At 54.5% G+C, this 26924-nt stretch overlaps 1 protein-coding gene across 1 annotated transcript; it reads left to right on the top strand.

The window, feature by feature from the left end:
* The first annotated feature begins 1875 nt into the window (after positions 1–1875).
* On the top strand, positions 1876–26924 carry LOC122184562 (cullin-9-like). The gene is given in 42 exon segments (XM_042879610.1): positions 1876–2071; positions 3175–3783; positions 5294–5448; positions 5777–6280; positions 9759–9897; positions 11535–11563; positions 11565–11726; positions 11897–12236; positions 12377–12557; positions 12696–12903; positions 12984–13162; positions 13240–13448; positions 13528–13762; positions 13842–13947; positions 14024–14251; positions 14333–14423; positions 14503–14674; positions 14797–14902; positions 15025–15120; positions 15200–15375; positions 15633–15766; positions 15835–15993; positions 16074–16183; positions 16260–16442; positions 16628–16776; positions 16919–17141; positions 17224–17389; positions 17477–17622; positions 17742–17859; positions 18265–18467; positions 18549–18808; positions 18887–19250; positions 19552–19692; positions 20991–21155; positions 21245–21408; positions 21820–21913; positions 22459–22533; positions 23018–23128; positions 24435–24552; positions 24906–25039; positions 25240–25331; positions 26284–26924. Coding segments are annotated over 41 exon segments (7425 nt in total). The 5' UTR covers positions 1876–2071; positions 3175–3188; the 3' UTR covers positions 26489–26924.

Raw genomic sequence — 26924 nt, 5'->3', positions numbered from 1 at the left:
CAGCACCTCATGCGTGTGCCAATAAGCACAATGATGTTGCAGGTGCAGCACGTGCATGGAATGTCAGCTGCTGAGAACAGAAATAGGGGTGGTTGTGCATGTGCTGCCAGTCTTCATGGTGTTTTGTGGCAGTTAGGAACAATGTTTTCCCTTGATCAGTGCAAATATTCTGTACTTATCTCTACGGGAGATGAAGGGACTCATAAAGGCAAATTGCCTCTTCAGTTTCATGAGTACCAGGGGTAGGAATGAGATTGGGCACATCCACATAGTTGCTTCAGGATCAAATAAGAAAGCAAATTCTCAGCAGTTTAGCCTTTAATTTAATGTCAGGTAGGGCAGGGAGGTGATTGTTCTCCTCTGCTTTGCCCTCATGAAGCCCCACTTGGAGCACTGTGTCCAGGCCTGAACTCCCTGGCACAAGAAGGATGTGGAGCTGTTGGAGTGGGTCCAGAGCATGGCACAAAGATGCTCAGAGGGCTGAAGCACCTCTCCTATGTAGAAAGGCTGAGGGAGGTGGGCTTGTTCAGCCTGGAGAAGACAAGGCTGTGGGGAGACCTCATTGCAGCCTTCCTGTACTTGAGATCTTATAAATAGGAGGGAGAGCACCTTCTCATATGGTCTGATAGTGATAGGACAACGGAAAATAGCTTTAAAGAGGGGAGATTGAGGTTAGGTGTTAGGAGGTAATTGTTTACTCAGAGGCAGTGAGATGATGGAACAAATTTCCTGGAGAGCTGTGGTGCCCCATCCCTGGAGGTGCCCAAGGCCATATTGGATGGGCCCTGGGCAGCCTGAGCTGGTGAGTGAGAGAAGTGCCCAAAAGTTGTCTTCAAGGAGAACTGGGGGAATTACAGGCCAAGAAGATTGATATTGACCACAAGGCGGTGGAGCAACTTGCACTGGAAACTATATGGTGGACAAGAAGTTGACTGGGAGCTGTCAGCATGGATTCAAAAAGAGGAAGTAATGACCAACTTGAAACACTTCTGTGGTAAAGTGATTAGCTTGGTAGGTGAGGACAGAGCAGTATATTGACCACCTGGACTTCAGTAAGGCTTTTGACCCTGTCTCCCACGAGATCCTTTTAGAGAAGCTGTTGATATATGGGCTGGATAGGCGGACAGCGAAGCGAACTGAAAGCCCAGAGGGCAGTGATCAGTGGCAAAAATCTAATTGGAGGCCAGCAACGGTGAACCCAGGGGATGAGACCAGTTCTGGTCAGTACCTTCACTAACGGTGTGGGCGATGGGGCAGTGTGCCAACACTGGCAGGAGTGGCGTTGCGCTGCTAAACAGGGTAACTCGAGTACTCTGTAGAAATGAAGTTCAGCAAGTGCAAACTCCTGCCTCTGGGAAGGAGCAACGTGCCAGCACACACTGCGGTCTGGCTGAGAAAGACCGGGGGGTCCCGGTGGGATCCAAGCTGACCGGGAGCCAGCACCATGCTCCGGCTGCGACGAAGGCTAACGCTCCGCCGGCCTTTCCAGGCACAGCATTGGCAGCAGGGGGAGAAAGGGGAGCCCGCCCCTCCCTCGTCGGGCCTCTCCTGCACGGACTCTACGCCGCCACCCCGAGCGCCGCTCCCGCACAGGCCCGCCAGGCGCAGGCTCGGGCGCGGCTGCAGGCGGTGCCGTCCCCGCCCCGCCCGGCGGCAGCGCGCAGGCGCCTCGCGTGGCCGGACGCGGAAACGGGCGCGGTGGCGGCTGTGGGCCGGCCCCGTGCTGTCGGCCGGACGCGGGGCCGGGCCCCGAGCTAGAGCGGCGGGCGGAGGCGAGCGGGGAGGCCCGGAGGCGGAGCTAGGCCGCGGGGTGAGCGGAGCGGCCTGGAGGCGTCGCGGCTGCTCCGTGGAGGGCAGGGGCGAGCGAGGGAAGCGTGTGCGGCGCGGTGCCGTGAACCTGCGGGCAGGGAGTGCCTGCGTGCGCCGTGCGGGAGAAGAGCCGTTCGGCTCGTGGGGAGGCTGCCGTGCTGCACGCGGGAGGGCAACTCGGCCCTTTGTTACCGGGAGACCGCAAGGACAGCAGCTGGGCGCCGCTGGATTGCTGTGACCTGCCGGGAAAGCACAACTGAAGGTATAGGCATATATATATTTAATGTATTTATTTTCAAGGATGACGTGTGTGACCGTCAGCTGTACAGGGTGCTGCTTCACCGCTCTCATGCCTGGACATGTCAGTGACCCAAGAGAGCCCATCTCTGCATTCCCAACACAAGCTGCCTGGGCTCTGTGAGAACCCTCTGTTCTTATCAGGCCGATCCAGCTTCCTCTGCGGTGATGAAGTCGGTCCTTTACTTGGCTAACTGACTGCTGGCACTCGGTCTTAAATAGAAAATTGCTTCATGCTCTTCTTTGCCTGGATGATAGTGAGGTGTTGTGACTTACATAGCTCAGAGATGTGTAGAACAATCAGGCAGCATGGCTGGTGGATCTGCCTAGCAACTGAATGTTTTAAAGGCAAATTTATACCCGAGAAGAGGAAATAGTGACCAGGGAGGAGTGGCTTTTAGATAGTGATGAGCATGAGCTGAGAAACAGCTGGTTATTTTCCTCAAGGACTGGTGACTCCTGTTGGTTCCAATGCCACAGTGGGAGGCAGCGTCTGCCTGAAGCCTTGAGTCTGCATGACCTTGCATTCTGCGCTCAGACACAGACACAGAATAACAAGTGCAAAAGCAGAAGTGCAGAAGCAGCGACTTCTGCAGGGTCAGGTTGTGGTCAGGGGTGAAAACAGGGCCCAGCTCTCCAGTTTTTATTTTCAGCCATGGAATCGTAAAATGGCTTGGGTTGGAAGGGATCTTAAAGATCATCTAGTTCCAACGACCTGTCACGGGCAGGGCTGCCACCCCCTAGATCAGACATTAGATCATGTTCTGTCTTACGAGAGGGCCTGAACAAGAATGTTTTCCCTTGGGGATTTTGTGAGGAGAGCTGCTTTCTGCGTGTACCAGTAATTCTGGGGACAGGGCTAGTACAAGAAACAGGCTCATCGTCTTGAAGTGAGATCGTGAACTTCTGCAAGATGGGGTTTCTTTCAGAGCTTTATTCTTGTTTCAGAATCTCAAAATTTAAAACTTGCACCTTGGCGGCTTCGACTGGTGAGGAACCGAGGTGCCGGCTCACGGCTTCCCTACACGTAGCTCAGAGATGCTAACCTGCTCCCTTCTGTTCCCGCAGCGCCGTCCGGCAGCATGGTGAACGAGAGGCGCGAGGGCGGGCTGCTGGTGCAGCTGGGCCCCCAGCTGCAGGCCTACCCGCAGGAGCTGCTGCGGCAGCGGCGCGGCCCCGACGGCGCCCCGGAGTACCTGGTGCGGTGGCGCGTGGTCGGCGCGGAGGAGCGGGCGGCGGGCGGCGGCGGCGGCGGCGGCTCCTCCGCGGGGCTCCGCTCGGAGAGCGTGGCCATGTGGCTGTCGGCGGAGGAGGTCCGCGCCGGCTGCCCGGCGCTGCTGGGCGAGGGGCAGCGGGCGGGGCCGCGGGCGGAGGAGGAGAGGGCGCCCGGCCCGCCGCCCGCGGCGCCGGACGAGGCGTCGCTGCTGGAGATGAAGGCCGACGTCGGGAGCCTGGTGCGGCGAGCCGGCCGGCAGCTGGCCGGCGGCGGGGCCCCCGCGTCCTCCGTCCTCCACACCGTCCGCGTGCTGAGCGCGTACGCCGGCATCGGCGCGCTGGCGGGCGCCTTCGAGGAGACGGGAGCCCTCGAGCTGCTGACGGAGATGCTGTGCCACGAGGAGAAGGCGATCTGCCGCGGCGCCGGCGAGATGCTGAGGGCTCTGGCTTCGCACGATGCAGGTGGGGGCTGCCGCCGAGGGCGCCCCTCTTTCGGTAGGGCAGGGGCTCGGGGAGCGGGGCCTTGCGGGGCTGTTGGCTCTGCCATCGTCGGCGTGGAGCCTCTCTGGGGCCCCGCTGAGCGGAGGCTGATCCTGCCCGAGGCTCTCGTCAGAGAGGAGCTGCTGTGGTTCGGAGGTGCCCGATGTGTTGGGCACAGCTGATGGGGTTGCTGTGGGCCAGCAGAAGTGGCGTGTCCATCTGGCATGTGGTGTCCCACAAGAGTTGTCTGGCTTGTCCTGTCCTGGTGCTGAGTTCACACTGTGGGAACCCTGGGGGGGCAGATTGGGTTTAAAATGTGACCCTTATTGTTTCCTGGACATCTGCTTTGGAGTCAGTAGTTTGGGATTGCTGGTTTGGGGGAATCCAAACAGCCCTTGGGATGCAGAAATGTGTTATTTGGCAAAGCAAAATGTCATCAGTTTAATTCAAAGGATAGACTGCATATCATAAAACCATAGAATCAAAAAGTGGAAAAGGCTACTAAATGATCATCCAGTCCAGTTGCCAGCCCATCCCCACTATGCCCGCTGACCATGTCCCTCAGTAACACATCTTCCTGTTTCTTGAACACCTCCAGGGATGGTGACCCCACCACCCTCCTGGACAGCCTATGCCACTGCTCTTTCAGAGAATAAATGTTTCCTAGCAGCCAACCCGAACCTCCCCTGGCACAATGTGAGGCCATCCTCCCTTGTCCTATGGCCGTTCCCTGGGGGCAGAGGCCGACCCCGCCTCACACAGCCTCCTTTTGGGTTGCTGCAGGGAGCCATAAGGTCTCCCTTGAGCCTCCTCTTCTCCAGACTGAACAGCCCCGGTTCCTCAGTCGCTCCCTGTCACATTTGTGCCCCAGACCCCTCACAGCTCTGCTGCCCTTCTCTGGACACGCTGCAGCCCTCGGTGTCTTTCCTGCAGTGAGGGCCCAGCACTGAGCGCATCACTCGAGGTGCGGCCTCACCAGTGTCAGTGCGGAGGGACGCTCACCTCCTGCTCCTGCTGGCCACACTCCTGCTGACACACGCTGAGGTGCCGTTGGCCTTCTTGGCCACCTGGGCACACTGCTGGCTCACGTTCAGCCGGCTGTCAGCTAACGGCCCCGCAGCCTTTACCTCCGCACAGCTTGCCAGCCACTGCCCCAAGACTGCAGCGCTGCGTGGGACTTGTGTGACCAAAGTAGAGCACCTGGCGCTTGGTCTTGTTGAAGCTCATACAATTGGCCTCTGCAATTTGATCTGGTCTATCCAGATGCAGGTTCCCACGGCCCTCAGGCAGATCAACAGTTTCTCACAACTTACTGTCATACTCAAACTTACTAAGGGTGCGTTCAGTCCCCTTGTCCAGATAATAAATAAAAATACTAAACAGGGCACTGAGCAGCAAAACAGTTTCTTGCCTTCCAAAGTCTGTCTGATGCAAGGAGGATGATGTAAGAGTGCTCTTTAGTGAGCTTGAATGTTTTCTGTTGTTGTTACAGGGAGTCGGACCTGTATCCTTCTGTCTCTGAGTCAGCAGGATGGCATCGAGCAGCACATGGACTTTGATGGCCGTTACACCTTGCTGGAGCTATTTGCTGAGATGATGTCCTCTGAAGAGCACTGCATGTCCTTTGAGGGCATTCATCTTCCCCAGGTAGTGGCAAGGCCTGACAGTTCTGGAATGGGCAGGAATGAGAGTACAGCCTAGAGCTGGCTGATGTCCTGCTTGTTTGGGAAAGAAGGGTGGTTGACAGTAGGCAGCTGAGCAGGACCTGGTATTACGAGGGCTGGCGCAGGGTCTGGGCCTGGCTCGAGGCCGAGGTGCAGTGAGGAAGCAGGAGGAGAGCCTGTCTGTGGGCAGGATGGGCTGAGGGGAGCTGTGTTGCTGCCCGCTGGTGCGCAGGCATTGCAGAGCTGTGAATGAGCTGGTGAGGGAGTGAGGTGCTTGGCCAGCTGCGGTCTGACAGCCCTGCCTGTTGCAGATCCCCGGGAAGCAGCTGTTCGCCCTGGTGAAGCGCTACCTGTGCGTCACTTCTCTCCTGGACAAGCTCAACAGCGGCGAGGAGCAGAGCGAGGAGCGGCAGAAGAGCAGCCGTGTGAAGCAGGAGTTTGAGTTCAGCATGGCTATGGCAAACCTCATCTTGGAGCTGGTGCACGTGATGGGCTGGGACCACAGCCACAAGCCGGAGTCACCATCCCAGCAGGAGATGAAGCCTTGCACCTCCTGCTCCATCTTCCAGCCTAAAACCCCAGCCTGCATTGCTAACCCAGTGCCTGTGCACTCTTCTAACCGTGGTTGCCAGAAAAAGCAAAATTGTGCCTTTCTGACCCCATCAGACTTTGCTGACCGGAGTGATTATGTGGAGTATTTGAAGGCACACCTTGCGTGCGGCATGCGGGTGCGCATGCTGGAGGACTGTGGTGATGTTAGAGCTGGTGATGAGGGCAAGTTTCTTCAGGGCAGTTATAAGATGCACACAGCACAGGTAGGTCGCTAGTGGAAGAAGTCTGGCTGGGATGGCAGAGGGGAAGAGGGGAGTAACGGGTGACTGGTGATTTCTTAATGGTATCTTCATATGTTTGAGGCTGGACTATAGGTGTACTGTGATTTGGGCTAAATCTGTCCTGTCAAAGAAGTCACCTTTCAGAGCTGAAAGTGACAGTTCTGAAATAAGCTTTCCTGTTGAGTATGATCTGTCCTGCTAAGAGTTCTCAGCTTCTGTAGAGGTGGCTGTATCCTGGGACAGTTGTTTTCCCTGCTTACATCTAGGGGGTAGTTTGGGAACAGGTTAGCTGCACACAGCAAGAGCTACTTGAACACCTTGTGCCTTTAGAAATGCCCTTTGGGTGAGTGGACCTTAAGAACTTGTTACTAAAAAAGAAAGCTGTGAGTGTTGCACTATTGCAGTAGAATTGATGAGCTTGTATCAGAGGTCGGGGAAAAGGCCTCAATACTGTAGGAAGAGCAGAGGGCCTATCTGCAGGCATTCAGCTCTAGCCATCCCCAGAACATCCTGCAAATGTTGTGTGGGTAAGACTATGCTGGAACAGCTGGGCCTAGAGTCAGGCCTGGGGCTGGAAGAGCATTTGAGTGGGCACTGGGAGTTGTTTGCTCCAGCTTGGACTTCTTTCTTGAGACTTCTGTCCTGGAGCCTTAAGTTCAGTGAGGGCTGTTGTGACAATGGGATGGGGAGCTGATGGGCTTTGTGCACCACTCCAGTCTATGTGTGGTTATTTCTGCTCATTGTCTACCATTCTGGTGCTTTGGCCAAGTCTTTGAGCCTGCCCAACCCTGCAGCTAGAGTTGCAATCACTTCTTATAAGTCAAGCTTTAGCTGACTGTCATCCACAGTTAGAGGGCTGTATCTGCTTCTGTCTTCTATTCAGTCCAGCACTGTGTGAATCATAGGATCACAGAATATCCCAAGTTGGAAGGACCCATAAAGATCATTGTGTCTGATTCCTGGCTCCAAATGCATAGTTTGGTTGTGGAGATAGTTTGAAGCCGGTCTAATTGGTCATGGCTGTAACTCTTCAGCCTCTTCAGCTTAGAGGCTTCCTTACTTCCAGCTGATTTCTGCAGATAGCAGGTGGTCAGCAAAGGGGCCACTCTGCATGTAACTGATACTCAAAAATCAATCAAAAAACCTCACTGATATTTGTAGAAATGCATGACTTCCTAGTGCATATTCCAAATCTCTCTTGCTGTAACCAAAGCTTGCTCCTAATCCTTCCAGAGAAAAGGCAGAGAATTTGAAATTACCTTCTGCACATTTAAAGACCATCACTTTTTGTTACACACAAGCTCCTTTTTGGCAGTTAACTTACTCTGATTACTCCAAGCTCATCAGCTGCCTCTCGGTTTTGGAGCACTTCTTGCAGCTGCAGCTCAACCAGCCAGCTTAAAATGCTCAGAAATGTGCTGGTGGGATGCTGGCAGCCTTATCTGCTGGTGTAGTGGTGGATATTACAAGCAAGTGCCTGTACTGGGAGAGCATAACTGCTAGGGCAGTTTGTGCTGTGCCAGTTCAGCTTGCCCATCTTTCTGCTGTTTTCCAGTTCTGTTTTTTCCCCTTCATACTCCCATGATCCTGGCTTCAGATTTCTTGCCCAGATCCTCTACTTAATCCCTTTCTTCTCTGGTTTAAAAATTTCCCATCTGGTGCTCTGTGCTTTCCTGAAGTTTACAATAGAAATTGAGCTTTTAATCTATAGAATCAGTTACTTCACTAAAGAAAAGGAATGTGTGTCGACCTGCCGAGCTGAAACTTGACACAGGTTTACATGTTACTTCAAATTTGTTATTTATCTTCAACACATTTAGTTATTCTTTCCACTAAAATATGCTTTAAAATTGTATGTACTGCTAAAGTCAGAGCACTGGAGCTGTTCTGATGATTTTTATTTTTTTAAACCATTTCTTCCCTCAAATTGTGTGTTCAAGAAACAATTTCTAGTGCTCAAGAAATGTTGAAATGTCAAGTGTTGTACTGAGGGATGTGATTTAGTGGGAAATATTAGTGGTAGGGGGAGGGTTGGGCTGGATGATCTTGGAGGTCTTCTCCAACGATTCAGTAAGCATTGTCTTAGACAACGAACCTGTCTTTAGGTTCATTGATCACTTGAGAACATCTCTGAATAACAGGAATCCTTCCGGATTCCCAGCTGTGCCTTCTGGCAGATTACTTGGCATCTTGTTTCTCTTTCAGTTGCAGATTTGTGTCCCTCTTCCCCCCTGTTGATTTGCTTTCTCTTTCACATATATTTCAGCAAAACACATCCTTAGTTTTGGACCATGCAGAGATGATTTTTTCGTTGTGGGTCTCCTCTATGCATCTTGTTTTATTTTAAAGGGGATGGTTAACTTTTGCTCCGTAATGCCTTTACCTGCGCCATCCTAAGGAGACACCCAAAGGAAATATCTTTCAGAGAGATCTTTATTCACTTATTTATGTTGAGCTGAGGTGACTTCCAGTGCACTTAGTCCATCTGGCCCATGAGTTCCTCCTTCTGTTTATTTTTCTATCTGATAAAGTGGAATGAACCTCCAATTGCTTATTTTGAGTTGGTTTGTTTGTTTTTGCAATTGCTTTATATTCAGTTAAGACCTTTGCGTTACTGGCAAAACTAGATCTGAAAGGCAACCAACAGTCAGTGAAGATGTTTTTTGGTGTTTACATTTTCATGTCCATGATTTCTGCCCCTATAAGTGTTGCTGGCCCACCAGTCTCTAGGAAGTTGAACATCTTGCAGTGGTGCAGCCTTTGGGGATGTCCATCTTTACCCTGCTGTGCATGCTCGTACCTATGTGTGTGTCTGCAGCAGAGTCAAGTGAGAAGTTTTTGATTCAAACTCTCTGAGGATTTTTCTTTCCATGGGGAGATATCAGGGATCAGGCATCTCAAAATCATCTTTGTAATGTCATTTCTAAATTGCTGTCTTGGACCTTTGCCATCATTCTCTTACTGAAGGGAAACTTGATCGATATCTCTGTTCCTCTTAGAAACTTCTTGTCTTGTGTCTCATACTTGCTTTGTATTGTCAGCTTACCTGTCTTGTTGTCAGCCTTCTGTGTGCCAAATGCAAACTTATATGTGTTTTTCATTGGGGCCGCCCTCTCACGAGTCTCTCATCTCTCCTCTCCTTTGCTTTGGTTTCTGTTGCTTTCTTTACCTTTCCACATTCTGGATGCAGTGTTGTGTAGTTTTGCCATCATTTCTTGTCCCTCAGTCCTTTATATGACTCCTTATATGAGCCCTTTGAGATTATGTTTGATGTATTGCCTGTTTGGGTCAGGGATTCTTGAAGGCTAAGTGGTGCTGTGTGTGTTTATGGCTTAACTCAGTTTCCTTCCATCTGGGGCTTTCTTGAAGTCTCTCAGCATCTGAACTTTTTGACTTCCCAGCAGCAGAACGAACATGAATGAGTGAGCAAATCTGACTGCCTGATCTGTTTCACCCCTAGGTTTTGTGGCAGTCAACAGGTCAGACCTACTGGATGCATTGGCACATGTTGGAGATCATTGGCTTTGGAGAGGAGCGGGATGATCCTGGTGGTCAGGAGAAAGAGTGTAATCTCAGAGAGAGCTTTAATCTAGACAAAGGTAAGGTTTTGCACTGCTTGTGTGTGTCTGTATCATCTCTTTTTGATTCTGCTATGGCATGTTTTTCAGTGGTGAGCTTTATGTGGCTAGGTGTGTTTTTCTTTAGTAGGCTGAATTTAGCAGGCTTTAATAGCTTGATTGTGCAGACTCTTTAAGTAGTCACATGTGGCTGCTTGTAGTATTTTTGAATCCTAGACTTCTGTCATGATACGATAAAGAGTACAAAATTTGATTTAAACTCTCTCAAAAATACGTGTTAGAATTGGCTAAACAAACTGCCAGAATAAGGGTGTGGACTCTCAGAGGTGAGTCTGCCTTAGAGACTCATATCCACTTAAATAAGAGATAGAGAATTTTAAAAGCATTAACACGCCAACTTCATGTTTAGCTTCGTGCCACTCAGTTTGGTGAAAGATGAGTGTGAAATGCACTTATTTCTAAAGACATCTGCAGAATCTCCTGGGATTGGGATCCTTTGATGTAGTCCTCACTCTGGGTGAGGATAGAAGGGAGGATCTATACTTCAAGTACCCCCTCTTTGCTCAGAATCTGATGTGACTCTGGCTAGGGTACTTGATGAAGTAACTCTTTCATCAAGCCCTTGATCGTTGGGTCAGGATTTAACTGCTGCAAGAGATGATACACATGAGAGCAGCAGCTAGTGATCCACTTCTAAAACATTCTTAGTGCCAGTAGAAAAAGATGGCTACTTTATTCACTTCTGACTCTTGTAACTAAAGATTAGCTAGCTGCATGTCAGTTTGAACTGGCTGAATTAAAATGAAATTGGTTAAATTTTTTTCTCCATAACTCAAGTTTTGGTAGAAGTATGTGCTCTATTTCCGTGTAAAGCTGTGTGCACTCATCATATCCCATACAGAAATTGAGGTGAAAAAGTAGGTGCATTCTGCTTTGGGTCTTGACATGTGAATAAATCTGCTTTTGCTGGCTAACTGTTGGCAGTCAGCCATGCATATAGTTGCTTGTAGCTTCTTGGCTTGTTAGACCCTCTTCTATTGAGTCTTGAAGAAGTGTCTCCTAACTTGCTTTGGCAGAGAGCTGCAAGTGGTTGCTTAGCAGTTATTAAGTATTGGTTCAGTTTTTCTAAATGATCCAGTGAAAATCTAGGCTAATAACAAATGTTATCTCCCTCTCTTGATTTTGAATGAGTTAGTGAAAAGGAGCTTGATAGATACGCAGTCTCCCTTTGCTTTTGCCCACAAGTACTTCCCCTGTTTGCCAGCAAGAGGCATTGGCAAAAGAGAAACTCCAGGCAGAATTCTCTTCTTACTTACTGGCCATTCAGCAGCTTGGGCCAGCTCTCCTATCTGCAGACTGAGCCATGTCCTGGCAAAGGCCCTGTGGGAGCAGTCTGGCAGAACAGTAAGCCATGTGGTCCATGGGCTTCTGCTCTGCAGCCCCAAGAGGCTTCAGAGAAGACTGCAGTCCCCACCTGCCCCACTCCAGGGCTCTGCTTCCAGCTCTGCTCCCTGCCTCTTGCTGCCCTCTTATCACCTCCCTGTCCCTCTCTGGGACGGATCGGGGAGGTCCTCACTGTGGGAGTGAGGGCTGTGCAGCAAAGGATGGCTCTGCGGAGGGAAGCTGACGGTGCCTTTGCTCTCTCTGCTGTCCTGCAGCTGCACAGCCGCTTTTCTCCAAGCCCCCGGGGGGGGCTGTACTCGCTGCCTTACCTGGGGGAGCGGCCGAGCAGAGCCGCAGCGCCCCTGAGCCGCGCTGAGTGGTGGGAGCTGCTCTTCTTTGTGAAGAAGCTGGAAGCGCAGGAGCAGGAGGAGATCGTCCGACTCATCCAGCGGGAGCGCGCTGAGCAGGTGTGGGCCGGAGCGGCACGGGGAAGCCCGAGGGAACGGGCGCGCGGTGCTGGGGAAGGGTCTGGGGCTCTGTGTCGGTGCAGCACCTCTGTCTGGTTGGACCCGGGCCGTCCCAGGGGCGCGGGGTCCGTCGTGTGTCCGTGCGGGTTGACGTATCTCCGTCCACGCAGCCGTCGGAGCCGGCCGAGGACGCCCTGCTGCAGCTGCCGGTCCCTGCGGAGCTGGCCCAGAAGGTGCTGCAGGACCTGGAGAAGCGGCTTCGGGGCAGCGCTCAGAGCGAGCTGCGCGGCTCCCGTGTGTACGCCGAGCACTTGGGGAGTGCGGCCGAGCAGCGCGGCGGGGGCGGTGCCACGGCGTGCTCAGAAGGCGATGAGCCCGGAGCTGTGCCGGCCGAGGTGGCGAAGGAAGAGCTTTCCGCAGCCGCGGCCCTCAGGTCGGATTCCCAGCTGTTCCGTGAGCTCCTGGAGAGGGAAGGGCTGCGCTTCTCGCGGGCGGCGGAGCGGAGCGAAGGTGAGGGCCCGACCGAGGGAGGCTGCGGGCGCGGGAGGCGGCCCGGGGGAGGAAGCCGGCGGGTGCCGGGGCTGCGGGCCCAACTCTGGGAGCTGCCGCGGGTGCTGCTGGTGACGTCGCGGCCTCCCTCCCTCCAGCAGCGTGGGGCGGCTGCGAGGGCGGCTGCCTGGCCGAGGTGCGGCGCGTGGCGGACGCGATCCTGCGTGGTGACTGCGAGGCGGAGCTGCGCGCGGCCGGGCTGTGGCACGTGGTGAAGGTGCTGGAGGAGGACCGGGAGCAGGAGCGGCACTGCAGCGAGGCCCAGGGCGGGCCGGGGACCAGGTGCGGGGCTGAGAGGGGCGGCTCTCGCGTCTCTGTGCCCCAGGTGGGCTCGCGTGGGGCGATCCGAGCGCGGTGGGCTGGCGTGGGCAGGAGAAGGCGGCTCTGGGGGTCCCTGCTGAGGTGCCCTCGGCCGCGCAGGGAGAAGCTGGTGAAGGCGGTGGTGGAGCTGCTGGGCACTGTGGAGGCCGAGTCGTGCGCGGCGGCGCTGGTGCTGCGGCTGGTGGCCCTGCTGATGGAGAGGTGTGAGTGGTGCGTGCCCTTCGCCACAGAGGGAGGTGTGCGGGCGGTGCTGGCCTGCATGCGGCAGCACGCGGCCTCGGCCTTGGTGCAGCAGGCCGGCCTGGCGGTGAGTGCGTGCGGGAGCTCAGGGGTTGGCGGGGCCCGCTGTGGTGCCCGCCGCCTGCTGAGCCGCTGCGGGCCATGCAGGCCCTGAAGGTGCTGGTGGGAGCCGGAGGCGCCAGCGGGAAGCCGTCGATGCTGAGCCACGCCGACGCGCAGATGATGCGGGAGATCTTTGCCAGCATCGGCTCTGCCTGCGGCGAGGGCTCACCCGGCCTGCTGGCTGCCATCCCCGCTGCCATCCGTGCCATGCAGGGCGTGCCAGGGTAGGGACGGGGCTGGGCGAGTCCTGGGGAGCTCCGCAGCTGGGGAGGAAGGCGCCCACATGGCCGCATCCCCGCAGGGGCTCCTCGGGTGTGCAGAACGGGCTGCTGGTGGTGAGGATGCTGGTGGATGGGCACCGAGGCCTGGCGGAACAGCTGGTGGGCTGTGACCTCCCTGTGGTGCTGCAGAGCTGCTGGCAGGACACCTGCTGCCCCAACGCCATGCTGGCCCTGGGCGTCATCAACCGCCTGGCGGAGCACCGGCTGTCCTGCAGCCCCGAGATGCCAGGTACTGCGCGGGCAGCCCTCCGTGCCACGGCCCCGCAGGCAGGGGCTGAGGATCCCGTCGTGTGCTGCCTGTCCCACAGGCACCGAGGCCCTGCTGCTGGAGGCGAGGGAGGCACGGGTGCCTGCAGGCGGCCTGTGGGACGGCGCGCTGCCCGAGGACGTGGTGGTGGCCCTGGAACGGCAGCTCTGCGGCGTGGGCGCCATGCCTGCGGGTGAGGCATCCCGGCAGCTGCAGGAGCGCCGGTGCTTCCGTCCGCTGCTGCGCAGCCTCGAGCTGCCAGGGGTGGAGAAGGCCGTGGGGCTGCGGATCCTCAGGTGGGGCTCGGTCAGAGTGTGGGAGCCCAGGGCAGGGCCGCCTCGTGCCCCAGCCTGAGCGTCGCTGTGTGTCGTGCAGAATCCTGAGCGTGTTCCTGGACGGTTACCGGGAGGACACGCTGCCCTGGCATGAGTGCGTGGAGCCGTGCCTGTCCTTCCTGAGCGCCCACAGCGGCGACCGTGAGGTGAGAGGGCCGCGGTGCTCCCGGGGGCAGGGAGGGCTGTGCTGTGTGCCGCCGGCTCAGGGCCGTGTCCCCGCAGGTGGTGCAGGAGGCGGTGGGCTTCCTGCACAGCCTGGCTACCGCCAGCAAAGACTGCGCCGTGGGGATGTGCCGAGCGGGCGCCCGTGAGGCTGTGGCCAAAGCCCTGGAGAAGCACGGCCCGGCCCTGCCGCTGGCACCGGCCCTGCTAGAGCTGGTGAGAGACTGTGAGAGGCACGCCGCGCTCTACAAGAAGCTGACGGGCAGCATCTTGGCCGGCTGCATCCAGGTGGGCTGGGTGTCCAAGCTACCCGGCTTGGGGTGAAGGATGCGGCCCCCACTGACGGCATGGTCCCGTCCCCATCCCCAGGTGGTGCTGGGGCAGATTGAGGAGCACCGCCGCATCCAGCGGCCCATCAGTGTCCCCTTCTTTGACATCTTTCTGCACAACCTGTGCCGAGGTGAGCGCGAGTGGGAGCCAGGCCCCGTGCCGCTGTGTGTCCCAGCAACAGCTGGAGGCTGCGTGTGCTCTCCCTGCAGGCTCCAGCGTGGAGGTGAAGGAGGACAAGTGCTGGGAGAAGGTGCAGGTCTCCTCCAACCCGCACCGTGCCAGCAAGCTGACGGACAGGAATCCCAAGACCTACTGGGAGTCGAACGGCAGCACCGGCTCCCACTACATCACCATCCACATGCAGTGCGGGGTGGTGGTCAGGTAGGGCTGTGCGGGGAGGAGATGGCTGCGGGGCTCCACGCGTGCTGTCCCTGAGGCCCCCTGCTCGGGCTGCTGGAGGTGGGTGGGGGCTGCGGGGCAGCTCTGTGTTTGCCTCGCCGCAGGGAGATGAGCATGCTGGTGGCCAGCGAGGACTCGAGCTACATGCCGGCCCGCGTGGTGGTGCTGGGAGGGGACAGCCCCGCTGATGTCCGTACGGAGCTGAACGCAGTGAGTTGCACCAGTGCTGCTGGGCGGTGAGCTGATCCTGGCCGTGGCTGCACAAGGGCTGACCGGGAGTGCGAGGGTGGCTGCTTTCACTGCCCACGCTGAGAGCTGCCGTGTGCCCGCAGGTGACCGTCCTGCCCTCGGCCAGCAGGGTGGTGCTGCTGGAGAACATGACGCGTTTCTGGCCCGTCATCCAGATCCGGGTGAAGCGGTGCCAGCAGGTGGGAGCTGCAGGCAGCCTGGGGCATGGCAGTGGGTGTTAGGGATGCACCGGGAGCTCAGGGTTGTGCTTTTCCGTAGGGCGGCATCGACACACGTGTGCGTGGCATCGAGGTGCTGGGGCCCAAGCCCACCTTGTGGCCCATCTTCAAGGAGCAGCTGTGTCGGCGCACGTTTCTCTTCTGCAGTGCTCGGGCGCACGCCTGGTGCCAGGAGATCCACCAGGATCGGGGACAGCTGCTGCAGCTCTTTGGCAAGTGAGTGGTGCGTGGGCTGTGCTGTCTGTCCCTGGGGTCCCGAGGCGGCATGGGTGGTGCCGGCAGCCCGAGGGGGCACCGTGGGGCTGAGTCCTGCCCTGGGAGGAGTGGGGCTGCGGCAGTCTCCCGCCTGCTGAGAGGCGGGGCTGGGAGCGATCCCTGTCGCCCCCTGGCCTGGCGAGGCGGTTCAGTGTGTGGTTCCGTGTGCGGTCGGTGGGCGTTTGGTGCCGTCCCGTGCTGCCCTCTGTCCGTTTCAGGCTGAACCGGGCATTACAGCACGAGCAAGACTTCGCCGACCGCTTCCTTCCCGATAACGAGGCGGCCCGAGCCCTGGGCAGGGCGTGCTGGGAGGCCCTGGTGACCCCCGTGGTGCAGAGCATCACCAGCCCAGGTACCGCCGTCCTCCCGGGCCCTCCCCGCAGTGCCCGAGGCTCCCCTTGAGTCTCTGCATCCCGGCAGACCCGAGCCGCATCAGCCCCCTGGCCTGGCTGCTGGGCGAGTACCTGGGGAGCACAGAGCAGTCCCGCGGTGGCGCCTTCGGTTCCTGTGTGCGGCGCCTGACCCAGCTGCTGGTGCACGTGGACCCGGGCGCGGAGCCGGCGGAGGCAGGAGCAGCCAGTGAGCACAGGGTCGCCTTCGTGCGGGGCTGGGCAAGGGGTGGCAGCGTGCAGGGCTGAGCCTTGGCCGTGTCTTGGCAGGCGGGAAGGAGGGCAGGAACAAGGAGGCGCCAGCCCGGGTGGCGGTGGCAGAGAAGTCTGGCGGCCTGCGGGACGCGGTGCGGTGCTGGCGTGGTGTGGTGCAGCGGCAGGTAGGGTGCGGGGCGGTGGGTGCCGGCTGGGCCCATGTCGGTCCCGCTGCAGCTCACCCCTCGGCCGTGCCCGCAGGTGCAGCGGTTCCTGGAGATGTCGGGGCAGGCACCGGACCTCGTGGAGCGGTACTGCGCGCTGTACTGGCGCCTGCGCGGTGCCACGGAGGAGCTCTTCGGGCAGCGGGCCGCCTTCGTGGCAGCCCTGGGCCAGGGCTTTGCCGGGGCTCTGCAGCAGCTCTCCTTCCTGACCACCCTGCACGTGAGTCCAGGGCCCAGCGTGACCCTCGCTGGCGCCTGTGTGCAGCTGTGGGCATGCAGCCTGGTGTGCTCACTGCCTGGGCCAGGTCACCGTGTCCCCTTCCGAGTGCCCCGGGGCTCCCTGTGGTCCCTGGGTCCCCGCTGCAGCTGCCCCGTGCCCACGTGGCCATTCCTGTTCCTGCACAGGTGAGCGAGCGGTTCGCCCGCTACCTGGACAGGAAGGTGCAGGAGCTGCACGGGGCCACAGGCAGCACGGGGCAGCTGCAGCAGATCCTGGAGCCCTTCGTCATCTTCGGCGGCCTGGAGTTTGCCCACACCTTCGAGCACTTCTACCGGTGAGTGCACTGCCCCTGCTGTGCCCTGGGGAGGGGAGGGCAGTGGGGCCCCAGGGCTCCGTGGCCTTGCAGGGGCCTGTCCCGGCTGTGGTGGGGCCAGCAGCCGCGTGGCTGAGTTAGCCCTGACCCATGGCTGTGGCAGGCTGTACCTGGGGGACCGGCTGCTGGCGCAGGGGCCCTCCTGGCTGCAAGGGGCCGTGGTGGAGCAGATGGGGCCGTGCTTCCCCCGCCGCTTCCCCCAGGAGATGCTGAGTGACCTGGTGGAGTCGGAGGAGCTGCAGCGGCTCTTCCGCCTCTTCCGGCTGCAGGAGCGAGACCAGCGGCTGCTGGAGTGCGGTCTGGGTGCTGAGAGCCCTGAGGCTGAGGTGAGGGGCAGAGGGCTGGGGCCGGGGGCTGCCCCGTTCTGGCGGGGTCCTGGGCCCCTTCTGAGCCACCCTCTGTCCTCAGGCTCCAGGGGAGGCCCCCGTGGCAGATACGCCGGAGGTGGAGGTGCTGGTGCTGTCCCCGCGCTGCTGGCCCGTGTCCCCGCCATGCTACATGGAGGAGCCCCGGAGGTTCTTCCCAGCGGCGCTGAGCTCCCCGCTGGATGAGTTCACGGCCTTCTGGCAGCACAGTGAGTGCGGTGGATGTGGGGTCGGGGCTCTCAGCCGGCGGTGCGGGGGCACCAGGAGTGCCTGCGAGGCTGACGCTGCCCTGGCAGGCCAGAGCCGGCTGGGCTGGGGGTGTGCAAGGCCCCGGTGGCTGCAGTGGACGTGGCTGGGCCACGCTGAGCTGCACTTTGGAGACTGCATCCTCCACGTGTCCACGCTGCAGATGTACATCCTGCTGTGCTTCAACAGCACTGAGGTAGGAGCCGGGGCCGTGGGGCCAGAGGGACGTGGCTGGTGCTGCCTTCTGGGGGGCCTTCCAGCAGTGTTTGTGGCAGGGATGTTCCTGCCTGGCCATCGCTCTCTGTTCCTCTGCAGGAGGTGGCGGTGGAGGCTCTGCTGCAGGTGACGGGGCTCCCTGCCGAGCTGGTGCACCAGGCCCTGGCCCCGCTGACCCACGGTGATGGCATCCTGGTGCAGAGCTGCACACAGGGGGGTGAGTGTGGGGCTGAGTATCCCTGGGGCAGTGCTGGCCTGGCTCCTTGTGGTGCTAGGTGGGGAAGTGGGAGTTTGAGATGTAAGTAATTGGGCTGGGTGCATCTGGCTGCTGACACCTGGATCTGGGTGTGAGGTTAGGGCAGGAAGCTGGAGCCGGCTGTGGGGTTTGGAAATGGCATGTGGGGGCCCAATCTCTGTGGTTGGTTGGGTGTGAGGTCTTTGCATGGTGTTGAGTATTGTGTGAACGTGATGGGCTTGAGGCTGTGTGGGGGGGACTGGGATCAGGGTGGGAGCTACAGAGGCAGCAGCGGGAGGCCCCAGGTTGGCTCCAGCAGCCACACAGGCCTCCTGGGGCTCCTTCAGGGACCAGCTCGGGGCCTGGCTGACCGTAGGCCGGGTGCAGCTCCAGGTGCCCTGCGGCTGAACCGGGCGGCCCTGGCCCATGCCTCTGGCCGCCAGCTGAGGCTGCTGCCCCGGCAGAGGTACCTGCGGGCAGAGAGGGCTGAGAGCAGTGCCTTGGAGAGGAAAAGGAATGTCCTCTGCTGCCTCATCACCCGCATCCTCAAGGCGGAAAAGCAGCTGCACATCGATAACCTGGTGTTTAAGGTACAGAGGCTGAAGGTTTGGGGGGCAGAGAGGGGCTGCCGGGTGATGAGTGAAGAGTGATGCATTCTCGTGCTGCTGCAGGTGATCGATGCCTGTGAGAAGGGTGAGCTGGGGCCAGGCCTGCAGTTCCTGAGCTTCTGCTGTCACAGTGTGGACGTGCTGTCCTGTGTCCTGCACCTGCTGAACCAGGGCTACCTCCGGCGCCAGGACGAGAGGCCTCATGTCCTGCAGTACGTCTCTGCTGAACGCACATCACCTCTTGGAGGCCAGGCACAGATGGTTTTCCACAGAAGATTGCCGGACTCTTGTTTGGATGAGAACAACACAGACTGTCTGAATTGGTAGGGATGCATGTCACCTTCTGTTAGGGGGTTGTTCATCTCCATGTTGTACAAATATGACACATTGTTCCATTTTAGGTTGAATCCCAGCATAGAAAGATCAGAAGAGTTTTTGCTGGCAATGCTGCAAGTGCCAATGGGGCACACACTTAGTCTGGAGGAAGCAAAGCTGCTCATGAACCAGACAGTACAACAGGTCCAGGATACCCTGAGCATCTCCGAGGATGTTGCTCAACACCTCCTAATGCACTGCAGGTGGAATGTGGATTTTCTGATCCAATGTTATGTAGAGGACCGTGAATCTCTGCTCATCTCCTCGGGGCTCCAGGTGGAAAATGCCCAGCATCCTCCAAGCCCAGGAACCCACTGCCCAGTCTGTGTGAACCAGCTCTGTCCCACTGAGAAGCCACCCACCCTCTGCTGCATGCATTACTGCTGCAAGGTGAATATCAGAGTGTTTAGCTCCTGTAATTTGGCAGGGATTGCTGCTGTCTAGTTGAAGCAGCTCTTCTTTCTCTGAAAGTATCGAGTGATTTTCACAGAGCTTATACTTGTTAGCTTCCTTGTTTGTTGTGATCCTTCAGCTTAGAATTAATCTGTTCCCATTTGTGTGCTTTTGCGTATTTAATGATGGTTCCATGTGCCCTCTGCTGGGTGGAGGGGCTCCTGGGCTGGGATTTCTCCTTCACATGACCCAAGTGTGTAGCTCCTGTCTAGCTCTGATCTCTCCTGTATTTTCACAGCCTTGCTGGAATGAGTATCTCACAACTCGCATTGAACAGAACATGGTCCTCAGTTGCACCTGTCCCATCTCTGAGTGCTGTGCACAGCCAACCACAGCATTCATCTGTTCCATTGTTTCCTCCAAGGAGGTTATAGCCAAGGTGAGGTGTATGAGAGGTGGTTACTGGGTAGCCAAGCTATGTTCCATTTTGGTCACTGCAAAGCAGATAATCTTGCTGCTACTTTTCTCTATCACATATTTAAGACTGGTTTACGCAGTCATCAGAAGCAGCGGGAGCTGCTTGTTCTGATGCGGGTGTTACTTTTTTTCCCTTCTTTCAGTTTTTAGTTACTGCTTAGAGCTGAATCCCTTCCCCACCTAGTGGCAGAGTTGTGGCTGTTGCATGACTGCCTTTAGTATCCTGTGTGAGCGGTTAGATGGAGAAATGAACAGTAGTCACAAAGACTGCTCTCATCATATCACTTCAGCTCTGCAAACTGGCAACCAAAACGGGCAAGGGCATATAAAACCATTTTATTCAATGTATCCTTTATATCTTTTGTTTAAGAAGTATTTGGCAGTTCACTGCATGCATCTGGGCACGGAATTCTTACTGGTTTTTCAAATCTCATGGTCCCACTTGTCTCAGAGCAGGATTTTGTATCCTTTAGCTATGGTTATTTTACTGTTTTTACTGCCAGCTTTAAAAAGTTGCTCAGGAGCTCTCACTGAAATGTTGTCTGTCTCCTTTTCTGCTTAGCAGTGGGATGGCTGGAGCTTTAGTGCCTTAACACAGAGCCACATAGAATAATTTAGGTTGCAATAGTATCGTCCAACTCTGTGCTCAAAATAGCCAGCTTCCTGAGTGAAGATCTAACAGTTCTAACACTGATGTTAAAACATATTTCTCCAGGTTCAGCCCTTTGCATCTTCCATTTAGGTAGCTCTAGGCAGTGATAAGAGGCCTCTGTGTGCTGCCTTCTCTCCAGGCTGAGCAAACCCAGCTCTCTCAGTGTCCTCTCATACATCTCATACTCTAGTCTCTGACTGTTTTGGTGGCCTGTGGACTGCACCTCTATTCTGTTAATGTCTGTTTTGTACTCGGAAGCCCAAGCAGTTGCTAGTTGTCCACTTGTGACAGCAGTACCAGCTGTCAGACAGCTGTGAGAAATCTCCTCTCTTGCCTGCTCCCTGCGCTCTTGCTAATACAAGAGTTTTTATCCCCAGAGGTGCCTTCCAGTTCTTAGCTGTTCTACATTTCTATAAAATAATCTCCTGATATGAGATGAAGCGTGGGGTAAAGACACAAAAGGTACAAAATACCAAACTAGTTCAGTGCTTTTCTGTTGTAAGCAGTTGTTGATGTGGGTGTAGAGCCCAGAGGTTCCAGACCCCAGGTGTAAAGCCTAGCTATCCAGATTCTCTGCCTTATGTCTCTTCTCTGGCTTCTCCTTACAGTACGAAAAAGCCCTTCTCAGGTGCTATGTGGAATGTTGTTCCAACCTGACATGGTGCACCAACCCTCAGGGCTGTGATCAGATCCTTCTTAAGGACGGACTTGGTTATGAAGCAGCCTGTTCCAAGTGCTCCTGGATATCTTGTTTCAACTGCAACTTCCCAGAGGTGAGGCTGAACTGAATTGCAGGCTTTGCTGCCTTGGGTTTGGTGCTTACCTTTCTGTTTTTGTGTGGTTGACTGTCTCTCCCTTTCAGGCCCATTATCCTGCTAGCTGCAGCCACATGTCTCAGTGGGTGGATGACGATGGCTACTATGAGGGAATGACAAGTGAAGCCCAAAGCAAGCATCTGGCTAAACTCATTTCAAAGCACTGTCCAAACTGCCAAGCTCAGATAGAGAAAAACGAGGGGTGTCTGCAGTGAGTATCCATTCTTGTTTGGTACTTAGTACAGGAAGGTGCAAAGACACAGTTAGCTCCACCGTGCTGTGTTACTGAAGGAAGAGATGAAGTTTCATGTAGATCTCACTCTAAATTGCAGAGTGCTTAGTTTTCCCTTCTCAATAAGGTGGTACTCTGAGATTGTGCTGCCTCTTCTCCTTGTTTGCTACTGGAGACACAATAGTTGGGGTTTTTTTTCTTTTTTAAAAAGCATCATTTACTTCCAGCAAAACTTCAAAAAATACCTGCATGGAAATGCATAGCAATGAGAGAATGAGAGTGACTGGGCTGCATGCTTCAGCCCTGTGGCGTAGGGGAGCACTGGGAGTAACTGTTTTCAAGCAGCTTTTAGGACTGAAGGATTCCCATTGTTCTTGTCCATCCATGCAGTATGACGTGTGCCAAGTGTAATCATGGCTTCTGCTGGCGTTGCCTCAAGCCCTGGAGGCCAACTCATAAAGATTATTACAACTGCTCTGTTATGGTAAGTAGTTTGCTCTGTCCCAGTGGTTTGTGGCTGTGTCCAGATACACCTGGCCTCTCAGGCAGAGGCTGAAGATACAAAGGGAGGTGGGAGGCAAATGGATGAGACCAGGCTCTTCTCGGTGGTGTGTAGTGATAGGACAAGGAGCAGTGGCCTAATACTTGACATAGGAAGTTCTGTACTAAATGTGGTAGAACTTCTATATGGTAAGGGTGAAGGAGCACTGGAGCAGGCTGCCCAGAGAGGTGGTAGACTCTCCATCTGTGGAGATATTCAAGACCCATCTGGATGCCTACCTGTGTGACCTGTTGGAGGGAGCTGCTTTAGCAGGGAGTTGGACTCCAGGATCTCTTGAGTTCCCTTCCAGCTCCTGCGATTCTGTGATTTTGTGATCTCTACTTCTGCCCTTTTCCTGTGGGCTCAACATCAAGCACTTGCCACTGATACTGACAATATTGTCAAAGCCTGTATCTGTGGTAGCCATTTCCAGGCAATACTGGCACCTGTGGGAAGTTGTTACAGGTTACTTCTACCTGTCTTTTCAGGTGAGTAAAGCAGCTTGGCAGGAGAAGCGTTTTCAGGATTACAATGAGAGATGCACCTTTCACCATCGTGCGAGGGTAAGGCCTCCTTTTTTTATTTGCAGAAGCTTTGTTGCCCCAGCCCTGGTGTCAGTTTCAGTTGTGTCTCAATGCATTTCACCCGAAGCTTAGAAACAGGCTTCAGGTCCTGGTGAGGATGGCTGGTTCTGGCACCCTTGGTCTGCCATAAGAGATAGTTCTTGGTCTGCTTTCTTCTGTCAAGTCTGTGGAAATGCAACACCTAACTTGTGGTGTTTCACCTGCTCAGACTGATGCAGTAGTTGAAAGCAGTGGCAAAGAGCACTGAAGGCTGAACTCTGCCTAGAGCTGAGTTGCTGTGAAAGATTAAAGCTGTAGCTCAGTAGAGATGCTGTAGTTGGATGCAGATGGGTTGCTCTCCTGCTGCTTGTATTTTCTGTTTTGGTGCTTTAGAGTGTGCAGCAATTATCCGTGTGAGAGGTGTTGTTTTTCTTGATCTTGTGGAGCTTGAAACTGACTTTTTTCTCTCCTGTGGTTATTGCAGGAATTTGCTGTGAGTCTGAGGAACAGGGTTTCTTCTATGAGTGAGATACCGAAAATTAGGACTTTGACCTTTGTTCTCCATGCCTGCAAAGTGCTGGAACAGGCACGGAAGGTAAGACTGGATAACAAGATTTAGGCTTTATTTTTTTTTTTTTTAAGTGTGTTATGCTTTTCTTAAAGTAACAAGATGCCATTAGGAAGACCTTGCTGTAATCTAACAAGGGGAGGCAGAAATACCTCAAGGGGAGCAGTAGCATCAGAAAAGAAGAAAGGCCTTTCTCAGAAAGGCTCACCTTTCTGAGCTGGGCTCCCTCTGCAGTGCTTCTCGTGGCTGGATCATAAGAAACAGCTGAAGTTTACACCTTGGAATCAGCACAGATGTTAGAGTTAGTCTAGAGTTAGTCTTAGAGTTGATTTGGTCCACTCTGGTTTGAAATGCCCTAGTGGTGGGCACTTACCTTTGGAGAACTCTCTGGATACTGATACATTTAGGAAGTCTCTCTTGATGGTCATGATTTTTCTTTCTTCACTGCATGATGAGCTGTAGGTATTTTAGGTGCACTCACTTAGCAAGGCACGCCATGCTGGCTGTATTATGAAGGATTTGTAGTGCAGCCCCTGGATCTGTGCAGCAAATCTGTAGCAGGATAGACCTGCAATGTTTTCTTTCCCTTGAAACCTGGGGAGAATGTGGGAATTGCCTTTACCATGCATACCTTCTTTGTATGGACAGATCTGATTTTGAGAAACACTTGGAACAAGAGAATCTGCCCTGTTTTGTCTTCTCAGTATGGCAATCCCTGTGTTTGCTAGGGTACACATCATTGTTTCCTGCTGCTGCTGGCTTTTCTGGCCTTCTTTCTTTAAATAGAAACAGTGGTCTTGTTCTTGCTGGGTACCTGGATGGCTTTTAGCAGTCGATCATCCTTAGCAGAAGCTTGTCAGTTCTTGAGATTATTTCATCCTAGGCTCTTGGGGCTGAGTAGCGCCGTATTTGCTTTCCCTTGGCTTCAGTTCTGCATGTTCAGTGCCATGTGAGTTCAACCCAGGTGCCCAGCAGTGGGTAGGTTCTGTGCACTGATTGTTTTGACGCGTTCCCTGTTGGTCATCACACTTGTCAGGCGTTTGCAGTCTGTGTTCTTCTGATGTTTTGTGAGTTGGTAACAATTTGGTATTTCTGACTTAAATTCAAAATAATGACACTTTCATTTTCAGTTTAAATTTTATGAGTAGGTCTTGGTGGCCTGGCTCTGCTGTCACTTGGCATCATGGTTTACTGGGCTGTTACCACAGACAGAAATGTGCCAGACTTCTCTCAGCCATTGATACAGAGGACTGGAAGAATTTGGTGCTGTTCTCCTTCTTTCCTTCCCCACGCTGAAGCAGGATGCTTAACAGCATGGTCTGTACTGCTCCAGGTGCTGGCCTACTCCTGTGTGTACAGCTATTATAACCAGGACACAGAAAGCGTCGATATTGTGGAACAGCAGACTGAGAGCCTGGAGCTTCACACAAATGCTCTGCAGATCCTTCTAGGTAAGTCCCACAGTCTCTCCAAGGTACTGACGAGCAGTTGCAGATATGTGGTTCAAAGGGTGATAGCTCTATAGTGCATAGCTGTAGGGCAATAGCATACACACCAGCACCTGGCAGGTATCTGGTCACATTTCCCAGCATGTTTCTGACTTCTCAGTGTCATTTGGGGGAAGTAATTTGTCTGCTAGCACAGTTTGATGCAGTAATAAGCAATATGCTTCCTTCTGAAGGAGGAATGTATTTGCACAAGGAATCTAAGGAGCTGTGACTGGCTTGATAATGAGCTCAGAGACTTGTTTTCTGCTTTAGAACATGGGGAGCAGTGTGATTTTTTTTTTGATCTCAAATTGTAGAGGAGACCCTGCTGCGGTTCCAGGACCTGGCTTCTTCTCTTCGGCTTCTGAAAGCAGAGCATTTCAGTACTGGTTTGGAGTTGGTGCATCGGATCAAGGAGCGTCTCTTTGCAATTCTCTGGCACTCCACACAGGTGAAGTGTCTGGGTTCAACAGGTGGCTTGTCCTGCTCTGATCTAGTTTGATTTTGGCCAGCCTAGAGAAGGGCTTGATTAGCTGAGGGTACAGACTGTGAGGTGCTGTATGTGTGGGTGTTGGGAAGGGCTTTGCAGTACAAAGTAGACCTCACATTACATATTGTCTCTCTCTTCTGGCTGTTTTTCCATGCTGGCAGGATTTCCGTATTGGGCTTGAGGCTTTGGCAGATCCTGCTCAGACTAAGGTGAAACTCTCAAATGTGCCTTCTTCGTCCCCTGCCTCTTTAGGGTGAGTTTTCTTCACAGGGTAACAAGGAAAGGTGGTGAGTGCAGAAGCACACACAAGTAGTTTTCTCCTGTGCTCACTGAAATGCAAAATAGTTAATAAAATATATTGATTTCTTGTGTCCTGAATTGTGGTTTGAAATGAGAAGGTAAGTAACAGTTGTGTAGTGGAGGTTTCACTGGGTTCTCTTAGGCTATAGTCAAGAGAGCTCCATTGTTGGCAGACCCAGTTATGGATGTTGCTCTACCTGGACTCTCCTGGGCTCTTCCATAGAGTCACCTGCTCTTTCTTCAGAGGTGTGTTAGAGATCTGAGAGGTAACTGAATGAGAACAACAAGAAGAACACACTTGGAGAGAAATAGAAGGGCCTAGCACTTGCTTTAGAAAGGGACTGGAAAAGACACAGCTGTAAAATAGTGTGTTGAGAGGTGAAATTAATGCTTTCTTGTGACCCTCATCCGGAGTACTGAGCTGGAAGTTGTTAAATGTGATTGAAAGGTGAGGAGTTTAAAGCAAAGTCCCCTTCTGTACGATGCACTGCTTAAACCAAAGGGCACAGCTGGTAGATGCAGTCCCACTGTGACCAAACCCTTGGACAGCTGCTGTGTTTCTGGGAGCTAAATGGGGTATGCTGAGGATTGCAAGAAGAAATGACAGATAGGCCAGGAGAGACTCAGTTTTAGGCAGGGTTTCTTATTTCTTCCAAGGAGGCTGAGACTCCAGAGCTGCTGACTGCAGTGTGTTGGCCTGTCCAGAGGTGGCTTACTGGCACATCCCTGTGCTGCATGTGTGGATAAAGCCATTTAATCACCACTTTATAGGTGCATCTGCGTAGCTGCTGAATTCCTAAGACATAAGAATCTTTGGCAGAGGTTGCAGAGGTGATGGAGGTGGGAAGGACAAGGGTAGTGGGGCTGGGTCACAGTTGCTGCTCTGATATTCTTCTCTTCACCAGGCCCAAAAGTGCCATCTTAGGCGAGTCCCCCAACACAGATGAAGATGGCAGTGAGGTTGAAGATGAGGAGTATGAACCACACTGGCAGGAAGACTATGATGATGATGATGACGACGACCTAGATGAAGACAACTTTCTGTTTTACGATGAGTCAGATAACCTTGATTGTGACTCCTACTTTGATGATGATGATGCCTATGACTAGAGGCGGACTGTTGTCATCCAACCTTCCAGCCTGGGTCTCTGCCTCCAGGCTGCAGTGACAGGTTTATCTTTGTGTCTTTCCTCAAAGACAGCGAGGAGCTCCCAGGCAGAATTAAGAGACATATTTGTTGGGAGCTGCTTCCTCCTTAACTCCCCTTTAATGTGCACAACTGTTGCTCTGGACAGATGGGCTGTGTTACTGTGGTCACACTTCCCAGAAAAACATCTCTTGTTTCTATTTCCACCCTATTTACACTCATGTAGTTGAGTTAGAAAGTCACAGCTTGGTTCCAAATTGAGGACTGTGTGGCACCTGTTAAAGAGTTCAGTCCTTTGCAGTGATCTCCTCAAGTGCTGTGGCAGATGTCCTCGCATGACACTGTATAATCTAGCCAGTGTATAGAAATATTGTGAAGCAATGTGTTAACACTCAAGCC

The sequence above is a fragment of the Lagopus leucura genome, unplaced genomic scaffold (genome assembly GCF_019238085.1).
Source record: "Lagopus leucura isolate 7727_CA_CO unplaced genomic scaffold, USGS_WTPT01 Super-Scaffold_73, whole genome shotgun sequence".
In the NCBI taxonomy this organism is placed as follows: domain Eukaryota; kingdom Metazoa; phylum Chordata; class Aves; order Galliformes; family Phasianidae; genus Lagopus; species Lagopus leucura.
Note: the sequence above shows the minus strand (reverse complement) of the source record. Positions and strands in the feature narration are given on the sequence as shown.